At 33.9% G+C, this 24,068-nt stretch overlaps 5 protein-coding genes across 5 annotated transcripts; 3 read left to right on the top strand and 2 right to left on the bottom strand.

Annotated features, from left to right (window-relative positions):
• Nucleotides 1–663: 663 nt before the first annotated feature.
• Nucleotides 664–1,773, top strand: LOAG_16866 (hypothetical protein; the record flags this gene model as incomplete). Its single annotated transcript, XM_020449524.1, has 3 exons — nt 664–888; nt 1,433–1,665; nt 1,698–1,773. 3 exons carry the CDS (start codon nt 664–666, stop codon nt 1,771–1,773), a joined length of 534 nt encoding a protein of 177 aa, XP_020306946.1.
• A 193-nt stretch (nt 1,774–1,966) lies between these two features.
• Nucleotides 1,967–8,577, top strand: LOAG_16865 (hypothetical protein; the record flags this gene model as incomplete). The annotated part of the gene is made up of 17 exons (XM_020449523.1): nt 1,967–2,124; nt 2,346–2,517; nt 2,595–2,753; nt 2,873–2,977; nt 3,288–3,389; nt 3,509–3,601; nt 3,807–3,959; nt 4,215–4,359; nt 4,454–4,671; nt 4,762–4,890; nt 5,384–5,544; nt 5,854–5,992; nt 6,128–6,331; nt 6,694–6,924; nt 7,247–7,442; nt 7,982–8,202; nt 8,410–8,577. 17 exons carry the CDS (start codon nt 1,967–1,969, stop codon nt 8,575–8,577), a joined length of 2,754 nt encoding a protein of 917 aa, XP_020306945.1.
• Nucleotides 8,578–9,786: 1,209 nt separating this feature from the next.
• LOAG_00530 (hypothetical protein) lies at nt 9,787–11,465 on the top strand. The gene is made up of 5 exons (XM_020445462.1): nt 9,787–9,917; nt 10,283–10,391; nt 10,496–10,621; nt 10,851–11,087; nt 11,390–11,465. The coding sequence occupies exons 1-5, from the start codon at nt 9,838–9,840 to the stop codon at nt 11,444–11,446; spliced, it is 609 nt and encodes a 202-aa protein (XP_020304087.1). The 5' UTR covers nt 9,787–9,837; the 3' UTR covers nt 11,447–11,465.
• Nucleotides 11,466–12,814: 1,349 nt separating this feature from the next.
• LOAG_00529 (hypothetical protein) lies at nt 12,815–14,724 on the bottom strand (the record flags this gene model as incomplete). Its single annotated transcript, XM_020445461.1, has 4 exons — nt 12,815–13,042; nt 13,194–13,376; nt 13,825–13,917; nt 14,596–14,724. The coding sequence occupies 4 exons, from the start codon at nt 14,722–14,724 to the stop codon at nt 12,815–12,817; spliced, it is 633 nt and encodes a 210-aa protein (XP_020304086.1).
• A 3,057-nt stretch (nt 14,725–17,781) lies between these two features.
• Nucleotides 17,782–23,370, bottom strand: LOAG_00528 (ERCC4 domain-containing protein; the record flags this gene model as incomplete). The annotated part of the gene is made up of 20 exons (XM_003136068.1): nt 17,782–17,871; nt 18,122–18,250; nt 18,455–18,541; nt 18,727–18,918; nt 19,026–19,142; nt 19,245–19,382; nt 19,595–19,810; nt 20,043–20,213; nt 20,294–20,496; nt 20,654–20,737; nt 20,999–21,107; nt 21,284–21,346; nt 21,430–21,579; nt 21,659–21,778; nt 22,044–22,170; nt 22,249–22,329; nt 22,426–22,548; nt 22,708–22,790; nt 23,057–23,153; nt 23,216–23,370. The coding sequence occupies 20 exons, from the start codon at nt 23,368–23,370 to the stop codon at nt 17,782–17,784; spliced, it is 2,535 nt and encodes an 844-aa protein (XP_003136116.1).
• Between the last annotated feature and the right edge of the window lie 698 nt (nt 23,371–24,068).

Genomic DNA, 24,068 nt, shown 5'->3' with positions numbered 1-24,068 from the left:
AATAGATGATAGACTAATATATATATATATATATATATATATATATATATATATGTATATGACTATATATACGTATATATAATATATGTATATATATAAATATAATACATATATCATTGAACATGAATTCACATAGATCTTCTCTAACTTCAGAATTCAAATTTCTTAGCATAGCACTAACGAGAGCCTCGAGAGTCTTCCTTCTCTGCCAACTAGTAACGAAAAAGGGCTTGTGGGATTCGGTTCGCTATTGAAGATTGTCTTTTTGCTTGCGAGACTTTTAGTATTACTCCCTCGCTTGGAATATATAAGTGTGAATGGTGCTGGGGTCTTCGGTTTATCAGCTTGTACTTCATGCTACTCCGTTTCTGGAATAATTCTTTAGACTTAATGTTTGTTATAAAATAAAAGATTTGAAGAACGAGATTTCTGATCAAACGATTGCTAGTATAAGGAAGAAGGGGGAAGGAAGAGGCTGCATCATTAGCAACTATTGAGCATACTTTTTCGACCCTGTATATGTCTTTGAACGAAGTTTTAGGTTTCAAAACTGTGATCACACGTAAGAGCGACCGTTCTTCCTCCTCCTTCCTCTAGCTATAGCCATAAAGCCATGAGTAATAAGTTAATTGTCGGCAATTATCAGCACTTACTTACAGAACAATGTTTCCCGCATATGATCGGGATTCTCCTCCACGTCGTATTGCCTCACCCGATGAAGAGAACGATTTCAGTGGTCGTTTCGGTTCTTTTGCCTCGAGATCAAAGAAAAAATGTGAAAATAAAGAGCAACGAAGACGTGAACGTCAGGAAAAAAAGATAAAAGAAAAAGCGAAACGGAAAAAAGAACTTGAACGGGAGCGGATGTTATCGCAGCATTCTATCAAAGTATCGTCATTTTGGTCCTTTGCAAATTATTGAGAGCTAAATGTGAAAGACGATTTGTATTAGATAAGTTAAGGTTTCAGCGTTTACTTATAATTGGTTCATCAGGTATTACCGAAATGGAGGTGATTGTGTATTATCCAGAAAGATAATTTCTTTCGAGAGACTCTGTTAGCGGGCATTAGTGGATATATTCATTGGATACTAAAACAACTCTGGATTCTCTCAGTACTTTTGGGAGATGGTAAGAGAAGAAAGGAGATGAAGTCATATAATGGAGACAATTTGTCTGTTTGCATACGATCATCCGATCGTTTTTGTGGCTGTGGTTAAACAAGATTGTTAAGGAAATAAAAGGGGAATGAGGAGAAAAGTTGTCATTAAGATAAGTAAGCTGGAAGAACGGAAAAACAAGAGTGGGAGCTTTCAGCTAGAACTGTTACCGTATTGAGGAAGATGATTTATAGACAGTGACTATTTTAGTTGCGAGGACATAAAATTCAGGTATGTAGAAATTAAATATATTTTTGCTGGATGTCTTTTGCAGATAGTCAGCATCAATTCAGATGATGAAAGTGATATCGAGGTACCTATGGACACTGTGCCTATTGTAAGTATGAAACAAAAAAGAAAGTCAAAACACTCTTCAAAAAAAAGAGACGCAGACGATCCACTTCCTCATCATCATCTTATTCATCGTCCGATTCATCGAGAGATAGCTTCAGTTCGAGTTCAAGCGAAAATAAATATACGCGACCTTCAGCCCCGCAAATACTTTGTGTTAGTTTTAGAGCGGAGATGTAGTCTTTTAGCCACGATTCAGCTGATCCAAAATCATTATTGAATTTATTTATCCCGTTAAAACGCTTACCGACGAAGATGGCATGACGATGTCAGACATAACCGCATACACGTTTTCGAAGATTTACTTGAAGGTGTAGCCATCAAACCACCTCTCTTCTACTGGTGATTCAAAACCACTTGATTTAACCTGCAAAACTAAGATTTTGTATTGTCAGATTGTTATGCAATTGTATTTTCAGTTTTTTTGTTAGTTTAGGCAAATCATCGGTGGAGCTTTATGGTGGAATTCGACCCATCTAACGCGAGATCATTCATGATGATGGATTTGAAAGGTGATCGTTCTAATATACATTATGAATCTTTATACAAGGGCGACGTGGCACAGTACGAACTCCTATTCAAAAAAGTTCTTGGTGGTAACGAACTTCTTGAAAGGTATGTCTTAAAGTTATTACTGTTAAATTACAAATATTTATTTTCTTCGTTAAGTGATGTACTTAACAAGGGAAAGAATTTTAGATTTGCGCTGTCTTCTCTGGCTCTTCTTAATACTGTTGCTAGTTTAGCTATTTCTGCCAGGATTGATTAGAGTTCGTCAGGGTAATTCCTTATCCATTTTCGTTACAGAAAATTGGTTTTATATTTTGTGCTTTTAGGTTTCGTTTTGGCACTTCTGAAAGGAAGGATAACTTTCAAAGATACTTCAGCGATAAAGTCAGGAAGGCCTGGAAAGAAGAACCAGAACGATTATGGAGGAGAAAAGAACTAAAGCCTTGCACTGATTACATTGAGCTGTCTAAATTTGCTCTGTCAGAAAATGATTTGAAAGTGATACTATTTTCTTTCAATTATATTGCTATAATTTCCGAGTTTTCACTTTCTTATAATTTTCACTTCTAATTAAGGATGAGAGTGGAAATTTGAGCCTGGAAAAGTGTAAAGCAGTTCAAGGTGGAAGATCTTTGGCTGAGACAACACCGGAAGCAAAAAGTCGCAAGTATAATGCGGAATTAGGAAAAGATCGACATAATATTGAATTGTGGCTGAGATTCTTGGCAGTTCAGGTAGGAATTATTGTACTTATATGTTTTTTCGTCGAATTAATTTATTTGGTTTCCCTTTGCCATTTTCATATCACTCCAAATACTGCAGTTATCACTGTGATGTAATTGAGTTTTTTAAGGATGAAGTGTTTTTGGCTCAGGACAGCCTGGAAGATAAGAAGGCAAGGAATGAGCGGCTTACGAATCGTGAGCTCTTGGAGCGAAAAATGAGCATCTTGGACAAGGTATTGGATTATTTTATATCTTTGCTGCTGTTTGCGGGTAACAATGTGATGTATTAATATTAGTTTACTGTGAAGTATTGGCGGATATTTATGTATGTTACAAAGGTTAATATTTCGCTCATGCCAAGTGAATCTTTGTTTTCTGGTCAAAAAAATATTTGCATGAAGATTCATTGTCGTTTTTTTCTTTTTGTTTTGTGAAATGTAATAGGTCTCCAACTTTTATCCCACTTCAGTAACAATAACAGGAATGTTCATACCTTTGAGGTATCGGTGTAACTGTGGATATTATTTTTGTTTGCACTTGCAGGCTATTTCTTTTAACTTCAACTGTGTGAAGCTCAAACTGGAACGGTTAAAAATTGGAATGCAATTATGGGATGAGAATGTTTTCAGTCGCGAAATTAGAGATGTTAGTTTGTTGCTCTAATTATACTTCTTAGTATTTAAAGAACTTCTGTTTTACTTCAACAGTTATTATACTTTTGCTTCATTAACAATAATTGCTTTCAACACTCTCTTTATGTCAAGGTGGAGTTCAAACATGTCAATGATCCGGAAATGTGGAAAGGCATACTTGATCTTTTAGAGAGTGACACGCGGCGGTTCAATCTTGCTAATCAGGTTTGTGATGGAAAAACCTCTATTGAATTGTGAATTATGTTTGAAATGAATAGGCTTTTTTATATTATTGGAGAATATGATAATTCACTTTATCTGATATTATCGTCCATGTTAATTATGTATTTTCATGTAATTATCTTCCACAGGCAGCTAATTTAGTGATCTTTTTGTTTCTCAGATTTTTTTTTTTAACTCAGTGTTTTAGTGCATGAAGATGAAAGTATGTTTGGAGAAACTTGATGAAATACGTACCGGTAAATTATTGTCACATAAGGCACTGCCAAACACTGAACAATTCATGGCATCAGTGGTCCTTCGCAAAATACGTCTTTTATTAAAATGTGGACATACTGAAAAGGCAACTTAATGTTTTATGAAAATTTTTACTGTTTAGATTTTTTTCACATGAATGACTCTGTCATGGGCATTTATGAGTACAATTAGATATCTCCTGTGTTTCTCATTTTTTTGTTTTTATATATTTTGTTTCAATTTATTTACAGAGGGAGTAGGGAAGGAAAGGGCTGTATTGAAAGGAAGTAGAAAGGTTACGTTGCTTTCATTTGCTTTCGTTTGCTTTCTTTTCTGAGAAGGTAATATTTATGCTTTATAGGCAATTGGAATGGCCCAAGCTATTTGTGAATTTAACCTATGCGTTCCGGAATCATTCAAAAATGCGAACTTGGAAGATAAACGAAAATTTTTCGAAGTTTTCTGGGACAGTGGAATTGCACGTATCGGAGATGAAGGCGCAGAAGGTTTTTGAATCGGATTTTATTTCTAACTTCATTTTCAAAATTTCCAGTATTTAGTGATGTCAAGACTTTTAACCATTGCGGTTTTTACCTTTAGGATGGGCTAAATCGATGGAACACATAAAGGAAGGAGCGGTAAAAACAGATCGGTCACTATGCGAGGAGGAACAGTCAGAATATGACAAAACGGAGGCGGAATTATGTAACAGAATTGGCTCAAAGGGCTTAAAATTACCTTGTCATCTGGTTTGGATAGAAGTAGAACGTTTGCGCACGCAGTATCAGTGGAGACCAATTAGAGATTTAAGCGCGACGGTATGTATCCCCTAAGTAAAAGAAAAAAAAGTTGCAACATCTAAGGACTTTTATTCTTTACAGTTTTAATTCATTTTGTAATGATTGCAGTTCGATGACAGAGAACGAGTTGTGATGTTTCAAGATATTGAGGATGTGTTGTATATGTTTAGTCCCCCTGTTACTTTCGATCTTTTCTGCAGTATTATGGAAGAATTTGGAGCAGTGATATATGGTCGGGTATGCGAATATCTGCAGTAAACTTTTAGTAATATTAAAGAACTATTTCCTTGCAATCCCATCTCCAAAAATTATTTGAACGCTAGGATGCTGCAGGATCAGACTGGAGCACTAAACTGATTAGTAATAACAATCTGAACACGGTGTCAGTAAAACTTTAGTGGCACTATATTAGGACATGAACGAGTAATGATCTCTCCTGTAGGATTCATGACATTTAGTTTCTTATGCTTTCAGTTTTTTAAATTTTAATAAAATATGTAAAAACATTAATACACAAACAATTTCTTAATACATAATTTAATGGAAATTTTAATACATAAACATGCCACATGTGGAAACTGATATACAATGAAAAATCGATACTTATTTTAATTTAATAGCTTCTAACTATTTAAGAAGCAGAAACAGTGGGTTTACTTATTGGAATTTCGATTTTTCTGGACGATTTCCCATTTTCCATTATTTCGAAACTTTTGTTGCATTTTTTCAGGATTCAACTTTATCAACAAACATTATGCATGAGTTTGCTATTTTTCCTGATCTTTCTCTGCGTTTGAGAAATTTTGATAAATCGATGAGTAGATTTTTCGAACTGGCTTCCAGTTATATACAAGAAGAACGAGATTTACTGCTATCGTCACAGCTACTCACGTATGTTATATAAAACATCATCAGTGTTTTAAATTTCCAGATTTTATTTCCTCCGATTATTGGATTCATTGATCATGATCTTACTGTAAATTGATCTCAACTTACAGTCCTTTCTACTTTATTTCATTCCCACAAGTAACAGTGGGTATACAATATGGATGATAAATTCAAAGCATACTAATAGAAATAGTCATATCTGTCTTACTATTACTAAAACCTTGTCTAAAGAGTTTAGAATCTTTTCTGTCAATTACGAACGACATCAGTAAGTACCTTGTATGCTGTTTGATATCTTTAGTAATTATTTAGATATCTTAATTTTCTTAAAATGGATGGTAATTTGAACGAAAAAATGCGTCTGAAGAAATTTCGGGACGAAGCAAAAAATATATGCAATAGGAACAACAATGTTAACAATGCCTCACTGATGGCAACATTTGCAGAAAAGGTGTGCCTTATAGATGTCAAACTTTAATTGAAAATCAATTTCTTTGAAAAATCATTGAAATGGGGTTCAGGGAAAAGTACGAGTAAAAATAACAGTTGAAGGGGACTTATTGGTAGTTTGTGTTGATTTGTTTAGATGTATGAACTGGGGGAGAAAGGCGCAGCAAAAGCATGTGCCAATAAATTCCTCATAACGAATATGTGGAGCAAGGTTGAAATGGTACGGGCAATTTCGTTGTTTCGTATGGCTATTGTTTGTATATCGGCAACTGATGACGAAAGCGAAAAGCAGCGTCTTATCGCGAGTTTCATATGTGAAGGAAGGTCTATCGCTAATGTGGTAATTTTAACTTTGAAAAGGACTACTAGACTTACTTTTTGAAAATTTGGGTTATTGCTTAAAACATCTTTATTACTTAATAACTGTTTTTAATTTGATTTTAATTTGCTCTTTAATGGTTAACTCTGTGTGCATCTGAAGCTGTTCTTTTATTTGGTAACATTCTTTAATGAAACTTACTTGTGGGCTGTGCATGGCATGATATGCTGAATGAAGTGTTCTTGTACTTTGATGTATCAGTAAAACCGAAAGCAATATGCTGAGGATTTTCATGAATATACGAATGTAAAATAATTGTATAGATCTTACACAAGCATAGGCTTCTTCACTTTAAAGTTCTTTCAGCTATTATGTAATTTTAGACAACAGATGCAGCAAAAATTGAAAAGCAAGTTAACATTCGTCTCCATAATCTTTTGACAGCTGATTTCGTGAACGAAACATGGGAAGGCTCTGCAGTTGATCTCGCTGCGTCACTGTTTCTTCTTTTTGCATATTATTATGCTGATAACAGTAAAAGAGTACATAATTTAAGGAAATGTTATACAACTCTGTCTGGCATCATGAAGAATAATTCACAGCGTAGATTTACGGTTCGTTATCCTTAAGACTAAAATTGCTTCTGTTTTTATTGAACAAAAGGGAATGCTGACTTGATCTGGTGATAAAAGCAATTACCGATTTGTAAACGAATAAAGCTGAAAATAAGAACTATACTTTTAGGGACAAAGTTATGCATTCCTAGCAGTTAATAATTCGATTAAATAAAGTATTCTCTCAGGAAACTTGGCTGCTTTTAATTCATTCATTTCGCTTAGTATCCTTCATTAGTAAGCTGTTTCTTATTGGAGCTGTTTTTTTTCTTGGTACGGTTTAAGCAGCTCATTCATCCAGGAGTTAATGCTGAAATTCCAGAAAAAATATCTGGAACTATTGAAAATGCATATCACGAGTAATCCATGTGAGCCCCAACGCCTCCTTGTGGAAGCATCTGTAATGGCTTATCAAAAATTTCCAACAGAAATATCGTTTTTGAGGATTTATATAGACTGTTGTGCTGTAGGAACACGTGTTATACATTTAAGAAGATTCCTGGAAAATGATGTAGAAGGTATGATTTTATTTTCAACTTGTGCCATCACTATGAACATCGAGTTGGTTAAACGAAAAAGTTTAACAACAGGCGTTAGCAATTATCAGCTCGTGTATAGTCGTATCTCAGCGTTTATGTTTTAGACGGAAGTTATGATCTTAGTTTTTGCGCTGATTTTTTTATTCTAACAAAAGTATGGTTCCCAATTTCATTTTTACGATTTAAACGTTTATATCTTGAATAATAGAAAGAAACTTCCATCTTTACACTTTGAGCCTTCCTTTTCTATACTTTGTCTCCTTCCGCTCATCGTACATTTTCAGCTTTTTCTTGATCAGAGATCCCATGCATTTTAGATTTCATTTCGAGATATAATTTTTTTCCTGATTCAATAGATGAATGGGTTTGGCAGTCATTAAGTATATTAAATATATTGATTTCATTAGTAGACCTTCGCTGATTCATAATAAGTACTTGTTTGATTTCAGTTCTAGAGAATGTTAAAAAGGAACTTCTACATACTTAGATGAATTCAACTGAATTTAATTTTATTCTAGATTGGCATGCGAATTACTGTCTTGCTTTTGGTTCTGTGTATCTTGAACTGCTCCGACACAGAATACTACTAGAGACGAACGATTTCCAGTCGCCTGAGTTGCATCGTCTTAGAGCAGTTGTGAAGAAGTCAAGTGAGCGCATCTGCCATCGTGATGATGTTTTTTGGCGTCTATTATTGCTCATCGAGAATGAACGAAAAGATATCCTGCGTGCACGCGAGGTTTTTTTTCCCACTTTTCAAATTAATATTTTTTTCTAAAATTATTCACTTAATCTGAGTATAAATTGGTTTACAATTCCCACAGTCTTCTATAATAGCTGTTAGAAATGTTTCATTACTTTTCTACCACTCATATCTGTAACGTTTCTAAAATAATATTTCAAATTATGAAGATTTCACTGCTGAGTATATATCGTCTTTTTGAAGGTGTTCTACCTAGCGTATGCTGAATGTCCGTGGTCTAAGTCACTCATCATGGATTACAAAGATGTTAATGCTGGTGAGCATGAGAAATTGCTAGATGCGATAGTAGAAAAGAAGTTGAGACTCCGGTGTGAGCAAGAAGAAATTGCTATATTGCTGGACATAAAATGAAGAATACGGAAGGGACTAAAATTCCACTGTATTAATTTGTAAATAACAGGACAATATAAAAATTCTCTCTTTGGAATGACACTGTCATTGTTCTACTTCGAAATCCATGATGTTTTGGAAATCAACGCTATTTTGAGCGGCATTGTCGGGATTTCGTTATTGTTTTTTTATCATTTCTTATTTATTTTACTTGATCAAATGTCTGCCTCAGTAAGTTCTTATAAATCTTACAATTTGGAATCTGTTTGCTGACCAAATGAAAGTGGAGACATACATCGGAATTGAATATCACTGTAATGATTATATAGTGTTATTGTTCCGACATAAGAAAATTTATTAGATCTCACATCCGATTAGTAGTATTTATGTTTTGATGGTCTTTTCTGAAATGTAATTATTTACTGACATTGTACCATAACTGGTTTCATAATAAATCTCCATATAAAGTTTTGATGCAATGTAGTTTATTTTCAAATACTGCATAAATTTTGTTTTAACTACTGTTTTACTTGTTGTTTTTATATGTCCAGCTCTTGTAGAGTTTGTTGGTTCATTCGGCTTTTTTGTTCGGAATTCTTAACTGGACGAAGATGAAGCGGAGATGTGTGGATCTGAGTTTAAATGTCAAGAATTTGGTGCAGAATTTTGTCTTAGTTGATACTTCGTCCTGTTCCTTATTTTTCGCTGTCAAGTATGTCGCCTGTAAAGGAGACAGCAGAAAAAGGAAGAGGGACGTAGAAAGGCAAGGAGTTATGCGGTTATTGTTTTCTTTTGTAATAGATCCTTGCTACTCTGTTCCACTCAGATTGGTAGTGAAGTATTGCTTCTTTTGAACTAATTTGGAATAACGCCTCTGCAAAAAACAAAACTTGTTTGGTTTTTCCACTTGTACTGTTAATTGGGGATATGGCAGCATCTCACACTATTTTATCCTTTTAAGTAAATCATCAGATCTAACAATATGCATTAACTATACAGTGAAGTCAGTGATGCTACGTTAATAATAAGTATTCCGAATGTAGTATCTACGGTTGCACTTCTATTATAAATGAATTGATAAATGCATCTATGACCGCTGATTTTTAGATTCAACAATAGAGATTATATTCTTGCTCAGACTAATTATTATCGGCTTTTGTTTTTTATTTATTGCGGAGCAACATTTTGTAGTGATTTTTAGATTTCGAGAATTTAAATTAATAGCTGTGTTTAAAGGTAAAACCGTTCTTAGAAATACTTGATTATTTTCACGAAGACAACATGGCTGCGAATTTTGATTCGAAATTGAATATCCCTCCAGGACAAGGATTTATAAAATTCGGAACGCAAGGGACATTCAGGTATAATTTCGTCAGGATTTGCTTTTTTTTGACAACTTTATTGGGTACGTTGGGAAATCAAAATATACACAAGGAAAGCATCTGTAAGTTGTCAGAGCAGAGTGTAACCTTGCGAATTAAGTTTTGCGAATGTGAGGGGGATTTCATATTGTCCCATTTTTCAGTTAGGTACGTTATGAAAAGTATAGCCAACGTTTAAAAAGCAAAAGAAAGTTGAATAACATAGCTTAAAAGCTGGGCGAACAATGAAGGATTAATTTAGGGTATTGAAAAAGTGCTGGTAGCTATAAATTACGTTAATTAGTCAGAAATAGAAATGTTAATGAAAGCATTAATGAAAGATCCATCATTATGTTTTCTTTCAGCCATCCATCCATTGTACTTTCTCATGTGATCTTTCGTTCAGCCGCTATTTTCTTTTACGTTTTTGCGTATTTCTTCACAAATTCTTTTACCATACATTTTTTAGTTACTGTAAGTTTTTAAAGCCTTTTTGATTTCTTCATTCTTTCTTGTTAATGAATAAAACTCTTTTAATCTCTTGCAGTGCTATGACTATTTTCTACTGCTCTTTTCAGCTTACCTTGTTATCCATTGATTTCTGGACCGTAAAAAATATAACTGGACGCCTTCTTGTCGGGCTTCGTTGGTGGAATTTTGTTGATGCTGAAGGTAACAGTCATTGGCGATATGAATCAGCAAAGGTAAAACTTCCAGAAAGATAAGTGAAGAAGTTTGTCAGAGTTTCTTGTATACAAGTGGTGATGAGTGATTTCCTGGGGAAAGGACAGTTTCGTTGTCTGATGATTTTTTCTGGATTTTAATCCTAACTTTGGTCTTTCCAAGTATTTTCAGCAAAAAGCCATCTTCTATAAAACCAAAAAACATATTCACTTCTCTTCATTGTAAAAATATCATTAGAAATTATTATAGGATATGTCCCGCTTCGATGCTTTGGAACGGCGAATTTTTTGGGGTGCTCTGGTTGCAGCACCAGCTATGTGGATGATATTAATATGCATTGCTTTCGTGACCCTGAAATGGGAGTGGATGGTGGTAGCTATAATGGGTGCCTTAATGAACGGAGCAAATTTATACGGTTATTTGCGATGCAGATGGGGAACTACCGATGAATTCACCAATTATATATCCAAAATGGCGTTCCTTTCAGTCAGTTTCTGATTTTCAACTTAGCTTTCATTTCTTCCTAATCAAACTCGTCATGTGACTGGATTTGAAAACTCATAATGGCATTGAAAATATGAGAAAAAATCCCTATTTGGTATGAAATTCTTATTCGGTATTCCACATATCTGACCATTTCCATACTAGTTTTTAATTTTCTTTGCCTTTTGAGAATCTAACTGCTGTCTTCTCCTGAGACTTGAACGGATAACTCGAGTGGGCACAGTAAGTTTCTAATCATTTTACACGACTTTGTTGCTAATTTTGAATGCTTTGTATAATTTTAGGTCTTATCAAAATCAAATATGGCCCAGTCAAACCCTCAATCATCTCAAATTGTTTAGATGTTGAGCTACATTGTCCCATATTAACAGATTAATTCGAAAATTCTTTCGATAAAATTAACTATTTTTGATAATCATGATGTGGGAATGAGTTCTAGTTTATGTACTTTATTTAATGCTTTATTATTATACAAAGTCAGATGAAAGTGGAACTTTTCATGTCTTATTATAGCACTTCAAAATATAGTACAATTATGATTTCTTTTTCCTTATACAAACAGAACAAGATTCGAAGTGTTTCGTTAAAATAATGTACGATACCAATCATTAAAAATTTCTCTTTATTAATTCATTAGATTCTTGCGTTATGTTTATTTGGATCACCTGATGTCAGTCGATCTTTACCAATGGCTTACATATTACTCGTGCTAATGTAAAGGAATGAAAGTCAGCATTTAAAGAATGTCTATGTTTTGTAAGCAATAAAGAAATAATGATTGAGGAATTCGCATGCTTAATGCATAATGATTAGAGGATGTTTGTAGCAGTTTCAGGAAAGTCTGCAGAAATTGTTTTGTCTACATTGTTTGTCTATTTTCGACAGATATTGATTTCTTCTGCATTTGGTGTCGTCTTTCCTGATATAGTCTCTTAGCAAGCCATAAAAGATGAATGGAGATGGATGGAGTAAAGAAGTCATCTCTAATTATTGTAATTGCTGCATTTTTCCTGATCTCTGGGAATTTGGTCCTGGAATATAGTTTCAAATAAATCGAAAATTTATGAAATTAACTTAAGTTTCGATATTGAACCACTTAAAAGAACTGCTGATTGAATGACTTCCAGTAAGGGGAACTGAGCTATCGTCTCTGGGGTAACTTTCGTCGATTTATCACGTGTGACAGGATTTAAGAGCACTCTTTATCTGACAGAGATCTCTGATAATTTAGTTGTCATGATATCTAACTCCTAAATCGCTAATAGGAGAAAAGTTACGAAACAAACGGGAATAAGTTATAGGGGCGAAGTGAGAAACAAAAATCAGGAACTAAATACCACTCTTTCTGATTTCGTATTGCTGCCAAAACCAGATCTGCAATAAATCATTGGAAGATGATTATATCAAGTCCGCGAAGCTATGAACAATAATCATTTCTCAAGTATCAGGAATACTCGTACATCGTTTGTGACGACCACGAGATTAGTATAATATGACCGTACGCCTAGTACTGGCAATCCAGGCTTATTTGGGTGAAAACGATCAATTATAAAATTATGCTCTCGTTGACTGGATTGAAATTAGTTCGAAAGACTTAACTTTAGAGATTTCGCAAAGCTTCGAAAACTCTAAAAAATACCATTGAATTGTTGAAAGGACTTTGCTTTGAAGACCACTAGTTTGTAGCCATGATATTATATATTCAAACTTTAGTCTAACCGGTTCTTTTCGTTCGATCGCGCATTCTCCTCACTAAGTTGATGCGGTATTAGTATTTTCTGACTGATTATCTTGCTACGCTTTTTCCGTTCCTGTTCAAAACTTTCCGTAATCTGTGCTACCAGAATGGTGAAGAACCTTTGCCACACGTCGGTTATCATTGTTACAGAATAAGTGGAAGCAAACCGCACTTTCTTTTTATCCAGACTTGGTTCTTCCTGAAATTCCTAAAATTAAATACCAATTTCGTGAACTGACTTTAATTTTGGTACTGCCAAATTATTGTTACTTCTCTCAGTGTAAGTTTGGAAAAGACAGTCAGTTAAACTGAACTTTAATAAATCCAAAAAAAGAAACGCAGTGATTCACTTTTTCACCATTCAGATAGGGAATGAATTCATTGATGAATGTATTGCCTATAACGGCAAAATAATTCTTCTCTTTGTTTTGGTTCATTTCTAAAAACGGTTGTCGAGAATGCGCTCGACCGGTGTTACGAGCCATTTGCCAAGCACCAAGCAGATTTTCAGTATAGCCAATCATATTTGTCAACTGTAATTGTTGTGATAAAATATATCCAATAGTAACAATCCAGCTGAATCTTCTAATCGGATGGAAATATGAAAAACTGGTTTGTAATAAATTCGTGTAATTACCATCAAAAACATTAAAGTTAAAATTTTTAAACAGTTACAGTAACAAATCTGAACATCAGTACCTTCTAGCAATGTTTGCTTCAATACTGGATAGCTAGAATGGAAATACGGTCCGATACAGAATTTGGTTACATAAAACAAGCCGTAAAGTTTATATTATAAAATTGGACTAAATAGTACTGGTTTAATAGGTAGCATTTTGAGTCCCACTTGTTCAACTTTTCCTTTTTCAAAATTCAAACTGTGCTAAATGTCCTTTTAGTCTATATGACAATTTAAAAGTCTACAAAGTTCTGAAATTCCAAAACACATTCTATTATCGATTAATTTGAAATAAAACGTACTTGGTCAAGACAATCAGTAAACCGTGCGATGTGTCCACTCAGTTTTGGCAATTTTGGCATTGCTACTTTGGACGATCTTTCAGCATCAAAAGGCTGTAAAAATTTTGGCTAATTCGAATTTAGCCAGGGAATTATAAGGTATTAACATAAGAAATGTTTTTTTTTTTTTGTTAGCAGTTTTCTAGCCAATTTAATTAAAACCAAACTCATTGGATGATTGTGCGCCGCTGTTCCTCAGTAACCCATATATGTTTCGGTTTAGAAGATCGTTTGAAACTTCATCTCATCATATTGTAAACAGAATTTCGGTGTAAACTATGTGGGCACCTAAGGCTTTTTAATTCGATAATGAAATCTGTTATTGAGTACCACTAATTCACTACATTGAGCAACTTTTTATCTTCATTGTTTTAAATATCGGAGATTAATTAATTTATTTCTTTATAAGAAGTTGAAAAGCAAGAAAATGACCTTTTTTAATTCGGGTGCAATATCGTTTAGGATTTTCACAAATATAATCCCAATGATTTCTTTTAGCTAATTTCTAAAAGAGTTTAAAAAGAAATCGTAAATTTCAGAGGCGCAAAAGATATATGTTACTTTTGATTGAAACAAACAAGTTAATGGATAAATAAACGAATGAAATAACTAAATGGAAATTAATTTCTTTTGAAATAAGACAGCACGATGAGATAAAACGAATTGCGAAAGTTTGTTTGATAAAGCTTCCTAATTGTACCTTCTACCTAAAATTTAACAATTTGTTGTGACCTGAAAACTTTCATGCAAACAGGCCCGTTCTCTTCTGACGAATGCGATTTCGAATGGATTCTCGGGTCCTGAACTAACACAGGTACCAATTGATTTAATTCTCTTGGCTGAGCTTGCTGCGTTTCCCATTATAAATTTACTATCACTTCTATTAAAGTATATCACTGCATTGTTTATTTGTTTCGAATTTTACTGTGGTTTGAAATCTAAAAAGTAAGACAGTGTGGCTGATGAATGGGACTGTAGGAGATATGTTTTCATTTTGATTTCACAAGACATTTCAAACGAGCCAAATTATGTCGATGGTAGACAACGTCGAATATTATTGACCGTACAGACTGTCATTAGTTGCGTAGAAATTTATTGAAATTACTAACATGTATTTTTGATCAGTTAATTTTCAAATCCTCAACTTTCCAATTTTGAAATCATGTCCCATATCTTCCTCATATTTTGCAGGAATTTCCATAAAATATTTGACAAAATATATGAAACAATTTGGGAAGATTAAAGAAATGATTGCTTTCTTAAGAAAACCCTTTGAATATTAAAAATTGAAATGAATATTTTGAATATTAAAAAAAGATGGAGGAAAAAATGCAGAAAACCAACATAAAAGCAAAAGTAATTTTCTTATTAATAGAAAATTTTGTTGACATGTCTATTAACATCAATTCAAAATACGAGAACGACTGAGCTTTTCAACGATAATAAATATCAGTTCTACAATTCCAAGAGTGCTTTAAAAAAAAAAAAAAGAAGAAATTGAATGTGATTGCAGGTATAATAATTGCATTACTCAGCGCAAAGATTTCTCTCTAGAGTGGGTATGTACAACATAAACCGGAGGAGGGATAGCATTAATCACAATTAATTATCATAATTTATTGAAAAATTAAAACTACCAAGTCTCTAAAAGGGAGAACTTTTGTGAGATGATATGCTCCAGATTTAAATTTCATTATGATTATCATCAATTTAGGATTTTTTTTTCCTTACCGAAATCGTGTATAATGCATTCAGCTCAGACAATGTTGGTTAAAAGAAATTTGAGCTCAGCAAGAAACGAAACATAATTAAAATTTAAAGTATAGTTAAAATTAAAAAACATAACATGGATTAAAATAAACTAAAAGTTATAATTAGAATCAAAAGAATATAATCAGGACCAAATTAATTTTTACCATTTTACTTATTTAATAGATTATTTTTGAAATGAACAATTCGCGTGGTGAATGGGGGAAAGGCTCATTCCCTGAGATACTGCATTAATAAGGTAAATCTCATAGAAATCTTTTCTTTGCGTTCACACGATAAACTACACCTACTGCGATTTTATTTCATGAACAGATAGGTAGATACAACAGCGAGAGACTCAGGATCTAATTCAATTTGGTAGCGCTCAAAGGGATATGTGAAAGGTAGTCAGGAATAACGTCTAGATATCTTTATTGTTTAATAACAAAACAACAACAGATGATCACTAAACTCTTTCAATTATCTATTGTTATTGCTACACTTAGCATCTGCTAATGTTATAAATAATTCCCTGCCAGCATAGAATTTTTCATTAGCAGTTGAAAGTTAGTCATTTAATATGGAGATATAAAAACAATCAATTTCCTTATAGACTGAAAATAAAAGTTTCCGCAATTTATTACTGGTTAGTTGAAAGTTGAGGTAAAAAGCAAAGTACTGCTAATAAATTGAGTAATCGAACCATATGAAGAATAAACATTACAGATAACACAATAAAAGTCAACAAACTTTGCTCATATCAGCGTTTCATATGCATTAAGACTTAGTATATGAAGACAAAGATCAATGTTCGTAATTTTTCGAATTTCTAAACCCACTGCGTATTCTGTGCATATTCCAATATGATAAGAAAAAATGTAATAAAACTTCAATAAGATTATTATAAAAACAAACCATTTTATCAAAAGTCAAGTAATTTCCAATACATGCACGCTGAGTAAAATTACAATCTATATATACGCTTCGATATGATGGAGTTACTGCTGAACTGTACAACGAAAAAGTAAACGTTCGAGTAGAACTGTATAAGTCAACACGAGTATAAGAAATTGTAAACCAAAACTTGAATACAAATTACGAAATAATCCAACAAATGAACATAAGTTTGAAGATATGAATTCTGTGAAAAACAATTATACGGCTGTATAAACAATGGAAACTAAGTAAAACCGAAAACTTAACGGCCAAAGTTCTTAGAAATTCAATGTACAGTATTATCAGTAAATGATCGATTTTGCATTGGAAGAGATGATAGTGAGAGAAGAACAAGAAATTTCGGAGGAATACAACATAAAACAGTAAAAGAAAAGAATAGAGTTCCCATAGATTTGTTTACAGGGTTCTACTTCACCGGTTTTTTTCATGCATTTACTTCAAGAGTTTTTATGAGTTCATCCAAGTTAAATCTTATAAAGATCGTTTTCCAAAAATTAGCAAACGAAGGAATGAATATTACGACATTAACGTTTTCAACTTGAAATCAGTATTGAAAAAACAATGCAATGAAGAAGCTAGCTTTTTGTTGTTTAGAACGCTTGCAAGTTCATTTGTATCACTGTTAACAACATCCAATAAACATTTCATTTTCCCACATTTCATCAGTCGCGTCACTTCACCACTCGAAATACCTGGCAGACGTGTCATTTGCCGATGTAAAACAGAATTCGAATGCTTCGATATGGCCTTATCACCTATGTAGATTCAACCAGTAAAAAAGGTGAATTTTGATTTATTAAGAAAATGACAGCGAAACTGAAAAAAATAGTACAAGAAGTTAGTAATAGGGAAGGTTTTAAGGAACAAAGAATTAAACTGTCTGTTGGCTGTGGATGAAAAATTTTGAAAGCAAATATTAATCGAAAAGTTAAATAACTGAGAACGACAGTTAAGAGAAAAGATTCAGATACGATCGTGTATTCGAAGTAGGAAAGGAAAACAATTTTGGTAATATTAGCCAAAATTTCATCCATATTGTCTCTCCAACGTGATTTCTCAAAAAAATAATAGATCGAGTGGAGAACAATCTGACCTGATGACACGACAACTATCAATGGAATTGGTAGGACAAATATGTCTAACAACCGAATCCCTTATTTACGTTTTCGAGCATATTGACGAAATCCAAAAAAAAAAAAAAAAAAAAAAAACCTAAGATTCTGAGTTAGATGCATCAGCGCATTCATCGAGATCACTTTTAATTGCCAGTGCTTGAAGCAAATTCGGTTCCGGCTCATTTAGCTGTAAAACAGTAAACTACATCCAAGACGAAAGTATAATATATTTCTTAACTATAAAACCTAGAATTTGGTTATGAATTAGTGGTAATTTATTGAACAATTCATTAACATTCACTAAAGATTTTGTTCTGAATCGCAAAAAAAATATACCATACTTCAAATACAAATACAAAATATACCATACTTCAAATAGTCATACAAGCAGTCGTAAATTACAAAATAGGGACATAACTGAAGTATATATATATTACTTTTAGCTCCTCGAACATTTCAGATGAATGCGCAGGATCCAAAGTCCAAATAACATTCATATCTGGATATGTTCTTACCAAAATTGTGAAAAGAGATCGTGTTTCACGACAGCGACGACTTAATTCGCCCTTCAATTTTCAATGAACTATGAATTATTGTCTTCCCTTCTATGAATTATCGTCTTCCCTTATTTTTCCAAAATAATGGGATAACTAAACATCAACAACAAAAATAATTCAGACTGATTTTGATTAAAATCTTGCCGTGAACGCTACGATGTTCTAGGAGATTAGAGAAACAAGTGAGACATAACATCAAGACCAAAAGCTTACCTGGAAGGGACCACCATTAACTTTTTTGTAATCATCTTTGACATTTGCTTCAATAAGCAGAATTACATTTTTGTAGTGACGCAACATCTAAAACGTGATGTTAAAGAATCAATAACAAGAAAGTTACTGGTACGCAAACGTTAATTTAATGAAAAATCCAGAGAACTGTTTGTAACAGATTGAATTTCAGAAATTGACATTTTTTTGAAATCAGTAGTATTGGAAAATACGCCTAAGAAATTAATTCGAAAAACAATAACTCATAAAAAGACCTGTTCAATCTGCTTGAAAATGCGACCACTATGAAGTGATTGAGTAAGATCATCGAGGGCTTTTCTTTCAACGGCTATGTTTGGCGACAGAATATAATCTCCAACTTCGATTGTAGCTGGCATTAGATCTACACCTCGTTTGTAAAGCACTGTTGGCAATTCGCTTTGGAATTCCCTCATATCAACTATCACCTAAAGTAATCTCATATCAGCGATATTACATTAATTGTGTTCCCATGCTTAAAAGCGCTCCATATGGTGAATATTTCTTGAAATTCGACAAAGTGAAAAAAATTCACCTTCGGGTTTCCTTCATTTTGGTCAGTTCTTCCACCAGCATCCCTAGTTGATCTCATAAGTATCAATCTGTGCGGTTCTTCACGATCTGTTTCATATTCCCTAGCAGACATCAGCGTCTGAAAATAATTCAAATTTAGCAGACATCAGCATCTGAAAAAGATACATAAAATTAGACTTTTCGGTAAATTCCGGAAGATAATTATCACAATCAGGCATACCCCTTGCTCTCGGACCATTTCCTCGAAGGCAACTTGTTCTTTTCTTAATGAGCAGAGATATCGTTCTTCCTCATTTGAGTTCGCATACATAATAACATATATTGTTAACTGTTTATCAGAGTGGCACGCTCTATACATCTGCAACGGTGCATAATTAACCAAATACATGTAGTATAGGTTTATTAAGATTGTTCGAAATGATTCTGAAAAATGTCATTTCAGTTCATTCGCATTTATTCAAGACTCGGAAAATTATATTCCTTTCATGTGCAAATTCTAATTTAAAAAATTTTACTTGAAGAAATCAAAACTTGACTTTAAGAATAAAGAATCCAAAAATAATGCTTCACCTCTAGTAGCCGAAGGGATATCATATCGGAATGGTAAAGAATAACAATTCGTGGTTCAAAGGTTTCCAACTGTCTAATGAGATTGTATCGCTCACCAGAAGGGACAATGACTAGGAGGGGATCTTGATCTTGACTTTCAACGCCTTCTGAATCGTTCGGACGTCCAGACTGAACATCGTCGACATTTAAACTAGTGGTACATGCATTTTCCTCTGCCTATAAGAGTTTCAGTTTAGAAAAACGAACTACAGTGAAGTTAGTTTAGCATTTTTGAAACAATTTACTCGATTTACTAACTAATATAGTTAATAGGAGTTAATAAAGTTCTAAAAAAAAGATGACAGTACTTCTGATAAACATTTGAACACGACCATATTAATCAAGAAATGAAACCTTAACAACAGCGGAGACGGCTGAGATCCTCAAAATACACTGCAACAGAACTAACTTTTGTCATCTTTTTAAGTTGCACTATGCCGAAACGCATGAGTCGAGCCTGTTTGCCTGAATTATGCTTCGTCTTTACTTCTTCAAACAAACGACGCCTTTTTCGGTTCCGTCGAGTGAATTCCTTTTGTAATGCCTTCATATTATTCACAATTTCGCTACCTGTTTCTCCCTATAAATAAAAGATGAAAAGCATGGAGTTCTGCCCTAAAATTGGAAAGAGAAAAAACATGGACTTGTATAATGATTAACCTCGATGTTATTGGCAAACAGAATAATTTGTGAAGGATCCCATGAAGGCTGTGCCTCCGGTTTAGTTTTCCCTTCTTCACCAATGAACTTTTGTCCCAGCTTCTCATTCTGGATCCATAAAAATTTTGTTACACCCCAACTAATGATGTCTCGCAATTGTCGACACACCTCATTTCCTGCACCAATTAATAACACTGTTGGTTCTAGAAACAATTCATGAAACTTTGAAAAGCACTTTAAGAAGGGACATCTGTTTTAAACAGAGTAATTCAAATGAAAAAGTTTGAAGAGAGCAATTCAATGAGCTTTGAAATACAGTATTTTAACCACCAAACCTGTATGCTGCAAATAATAGCGTACCTCTCTCAGAATTCATTTTGTCCAGTTTATAATTGATTTTGATCTCTTCTAAGACTTTAAGAAGTGCTTTCCATTTCGGTGGTTCTGAAAATTTCATCTTCAGATCTTATTCTTATCCACAAGTTCTTTCGGTTCTATATTACAGCAAAAGATGATTGCAGTGATAATAATACAAATAAATCAATCGCTCCGCTGGACTCGAAAAGTTGGTATGCGTATGCTGCAGTAAAGATAAGAACTAAAAAACTAGTACAAGGGAGTTAAGGACGGTTGTATTGCATTTGGATCTCAACAACTTCGACAACAGTCGCTAAAAAGCTTGAGCAAATCAAAATGATTACTTACCCAATACACTTTGTTTAGTGTTAGATTTAATTCTACACAACTTGTCTACTTCCGCAAATAGTTTCGAAGATGTCTGTGTGAATAACCAACCACTGTTAGTTGTAATCAGCTAGAAAATTTCATTTGGATTATCAATATACACTTTTTGGAAATCTTGAACTGCAACAAATAACTTCGGGACCATTACGATACCCGAAACCAAATCAACTGAGCTGCATCAAAGACCGCTTCAGTTAGAAATCTAATTCGCTCAAAAATTTTTCTCGAACTAATATTGAAACTCACATTTTTATTATTTCTAACTTCATCCAAACAGCAATAAAGAGTAATCGGATCCAGTTCTTCAGCCTGGAAAATGTCGGCAGTTACATTATAAACTTTATTAAAAGAGCTCAAAAAATATTCATTCACGAAAGTATTGTATTTCTTACTTTGTATAAAAGATTCCGAAGTTGTTTGAGATCAGCTAAAAGGCGTTGTTGTTTTTCAGTGATGGAAAACTGTCGTCCTTTTAACTGTATTTCTAGTGAGGAAGGCAAAAGACCTGCAGCTGGCTGTATACTTTCTTCCTCTGGGGTATCCTATAACTACTGTGAAGATAAACGAATTTTCCACAATAAGTGGGGAATGCAAGTTCTAATATATTATTTGGAAACTTACATCAGTGGGTAGTGAAGCCTGCCTAAGTTCTCGAACGCAAGTACGTATTATGTCTACCAACAGTGACTGAACCCTTCGCATTGCATGCGGCAAGTCAAGTGATATTTCTATCATATGTGGCTAGAAATCAACTTTCTAATTCACTTTATCACTTCACATTCAAGTATTTAATTATAACTCAGTGCAGGGACATTTTTGGGGCACTTAAATATAAAGAGAAAATCAATAGAAAATTCGCTTTATCAAATCAGTGAGATTTTTCTTCTCACAAAACAAAAACGAATTTCAATGTGAAGTACGTTTTCATGAATGTCAACATACGATGTTAATATATATGTTGTTAATATATACTTCTTATGAATGTTAATATATACTAAATACTTACGGAACACGGGTCTAGCGAACCTTTCACATCTACATCAAATCTTGGCAAAAGCCTAACTCTTCGAATATATAATCGATTTAACAACCGCTGCAAAACGCCCATACCAGATAGTGCACCCGGATTGTCACTGAGAAACAAATGCAGTTTAGTTTGTTCAGCAATAAAGAACTTGAATAAGCAATGCAAAATTTGTGAAACCAGTAACCTGAATGCCTTAACGAAACCACCCGTCTTCTTTTCTCGATATAAGCGAAGAATGAATGATTCTTGAAATCCATTTAGCAACCTGAAAGGTTCCAACAAATATTATATCCCACTTGTAACAAATTATAAAAGCAGCAAACTAATTTCCACTGCAAAACCGATCAGGAAATTAACAGACTGATGCGCACGATGGACAATTATTCCAGCCACATTCTTCACTGGGATGCGTTCTTGTAAGAAGTCAACCATCAGAATCCGTGAGGTAATGAAATATACTCCTCCTTCCATGTACAGAGACTCCCTAAACAATGTATGATAAAGAATAAATTATGTGAAAGAGAAAAAGGATCCGCCACGGTCTGCTAACTCTGAAGAAAAAACGAATATGTCGCTGATAATAAGTTTTGTATCATTATTATTCCAGTTCCGCGACTCTATACAGAAAATGAAAGAGACTGACCGATCTTTTATGGAGCAATCCGCTGTGATGATCTTTGGAGGGCATTTCGCTTTGGAATCGCGTAAACGAGAAAGGAAATATGCCTGAAATTTTACAGTTTCTTCAAGTAGTTTGTATACGTCAATTACTGGTCTACTGTTCGAGAGCCTTATCTGTTGCTAAGAATGAACTCAGTGTTGTGAAACGTATACATCTCTCTAAGATACAAAACTGCCATCATAAATCAAAAACCCAAATTTGAAAGACTGCAATGAAATGCAGAAAGACATCGATAGCTTAAGAACTTTTTATACTAGAAATAACTTGGAAGTGACCTCTTCTGCAGGAAATATTTTTGAAAGCTACTAACATCATCCTGTGGAGTTGTGTTGATAACAAATACCAATAGCTGCGGATCACAGTATAAATGTAAATGGTGAAAGACCAAACGTTCCAGCCCCAGACCACTAGAAAAAAAAAGTTTAGAATTGGATTGAAGATCACCTAATGAGCAGTGAAAGTAACATACCCGGCAAGGACGAAAAGAACGTCATCGGCGTAAGTGTCGAGCATAACGTTCCTTTCGAATCTAAGCAATTCGATCTTGTCTTCTTCCTCACATAACTTATTTCTCGGCCAGGAGACAACCTCTGCTTTTTCAATTGAAGACGTTATTTCGCTCATCTTCCTAGACAAAGACATACGGGTCATCAGCTGATCACCAACAAACAGACAGTGGTGAACCAGGTAAGCTTCAATGTAACCAACAGAACATCAACTGAATTTAAGATTTTTGCAACAAAATATCCATCGCCGAAGTACCCCTCAGTTTCAGTCCAGCCCGACAAGCTTTCTGCAAATTAATACTTACCCACGCACTTGATAGTGAGAAAAATGATCGCGTGACTTTGTCAAGTAAAAGCTCACTTTTCTTATTCCCAACCAAGTGCTAATGAAGAATAAAAGTCGGATGTCAGGACCTGTAAGCTCAGAAATGCAGAGACTGATAAGCTTCGAGATATCGAAGTGGACGTAACAGTACAGGATATATACAAACGATATATTGACATAGAAAATGAAATGTGTTTATTTATATTTCTTGTACAATTCACATCTCTCCAATTCGGTTTCTGCGGTTTTATACGTAGAAGTGTATTCTTTACAGCAGATGAAATGGATGTAAAACTGGACGACATGAAAGAACAACAACAAGAAACTGATGTACTGCATTATGCGGTACTTAAACCCACTCCCAACGACATAGAAATCGTGCTGAGGCTAAGCTAGTACTGATTAGAGGCTTTTTTGATCTAGACTACTGCTTAGTAGCTTCAGCTTTCTTCTGATTTTATTTCGAAGTAGTTATTTGGATAAATATGCCA

Source organism: Loa loa (assembly GCF_000183805.2).
Source record: "Loa loa unplaced genomic scaffold supercont3.24, whole genome shotgun sequence".
Classification (NCBI taxonomy): Eukaryota; Metazoa; Nematoda; class Chromadorea; order Rhabditida; family Onchocercidae; genus Loa; species Loa loa.
This window is presented reverse-complemented; position numbering and strand designations above follow the sequence as displayed.

What these genes read in the sequence shown, in the direction of transcription:
- LOAG_00530 (XM_020445462.1), top strand. Translation starts at nt 9,838, where the DNA reads ATGGCTGCGAATTTTGATTCGAAATTGAATATCCCTCCAGGACAAGGA. An exon ending in GGAACGCAAGGGACATTCAG is followed by an intron (nt 9,918 to 10,282) that starts GTATAATTTCGT and finishes GTTTTCTTTCAG; the next exon opens with CCATCCATCCATTGTACTTT. An exon ending in CCATACATTTTTTAGTTACT is followed by an intron (nt 10,392 to 10,495) that starts GTAAGTTTTTAA and finishes TGCTCTTTTCAG; the next exon opens with CTTACCTTGTTATCCATTGA.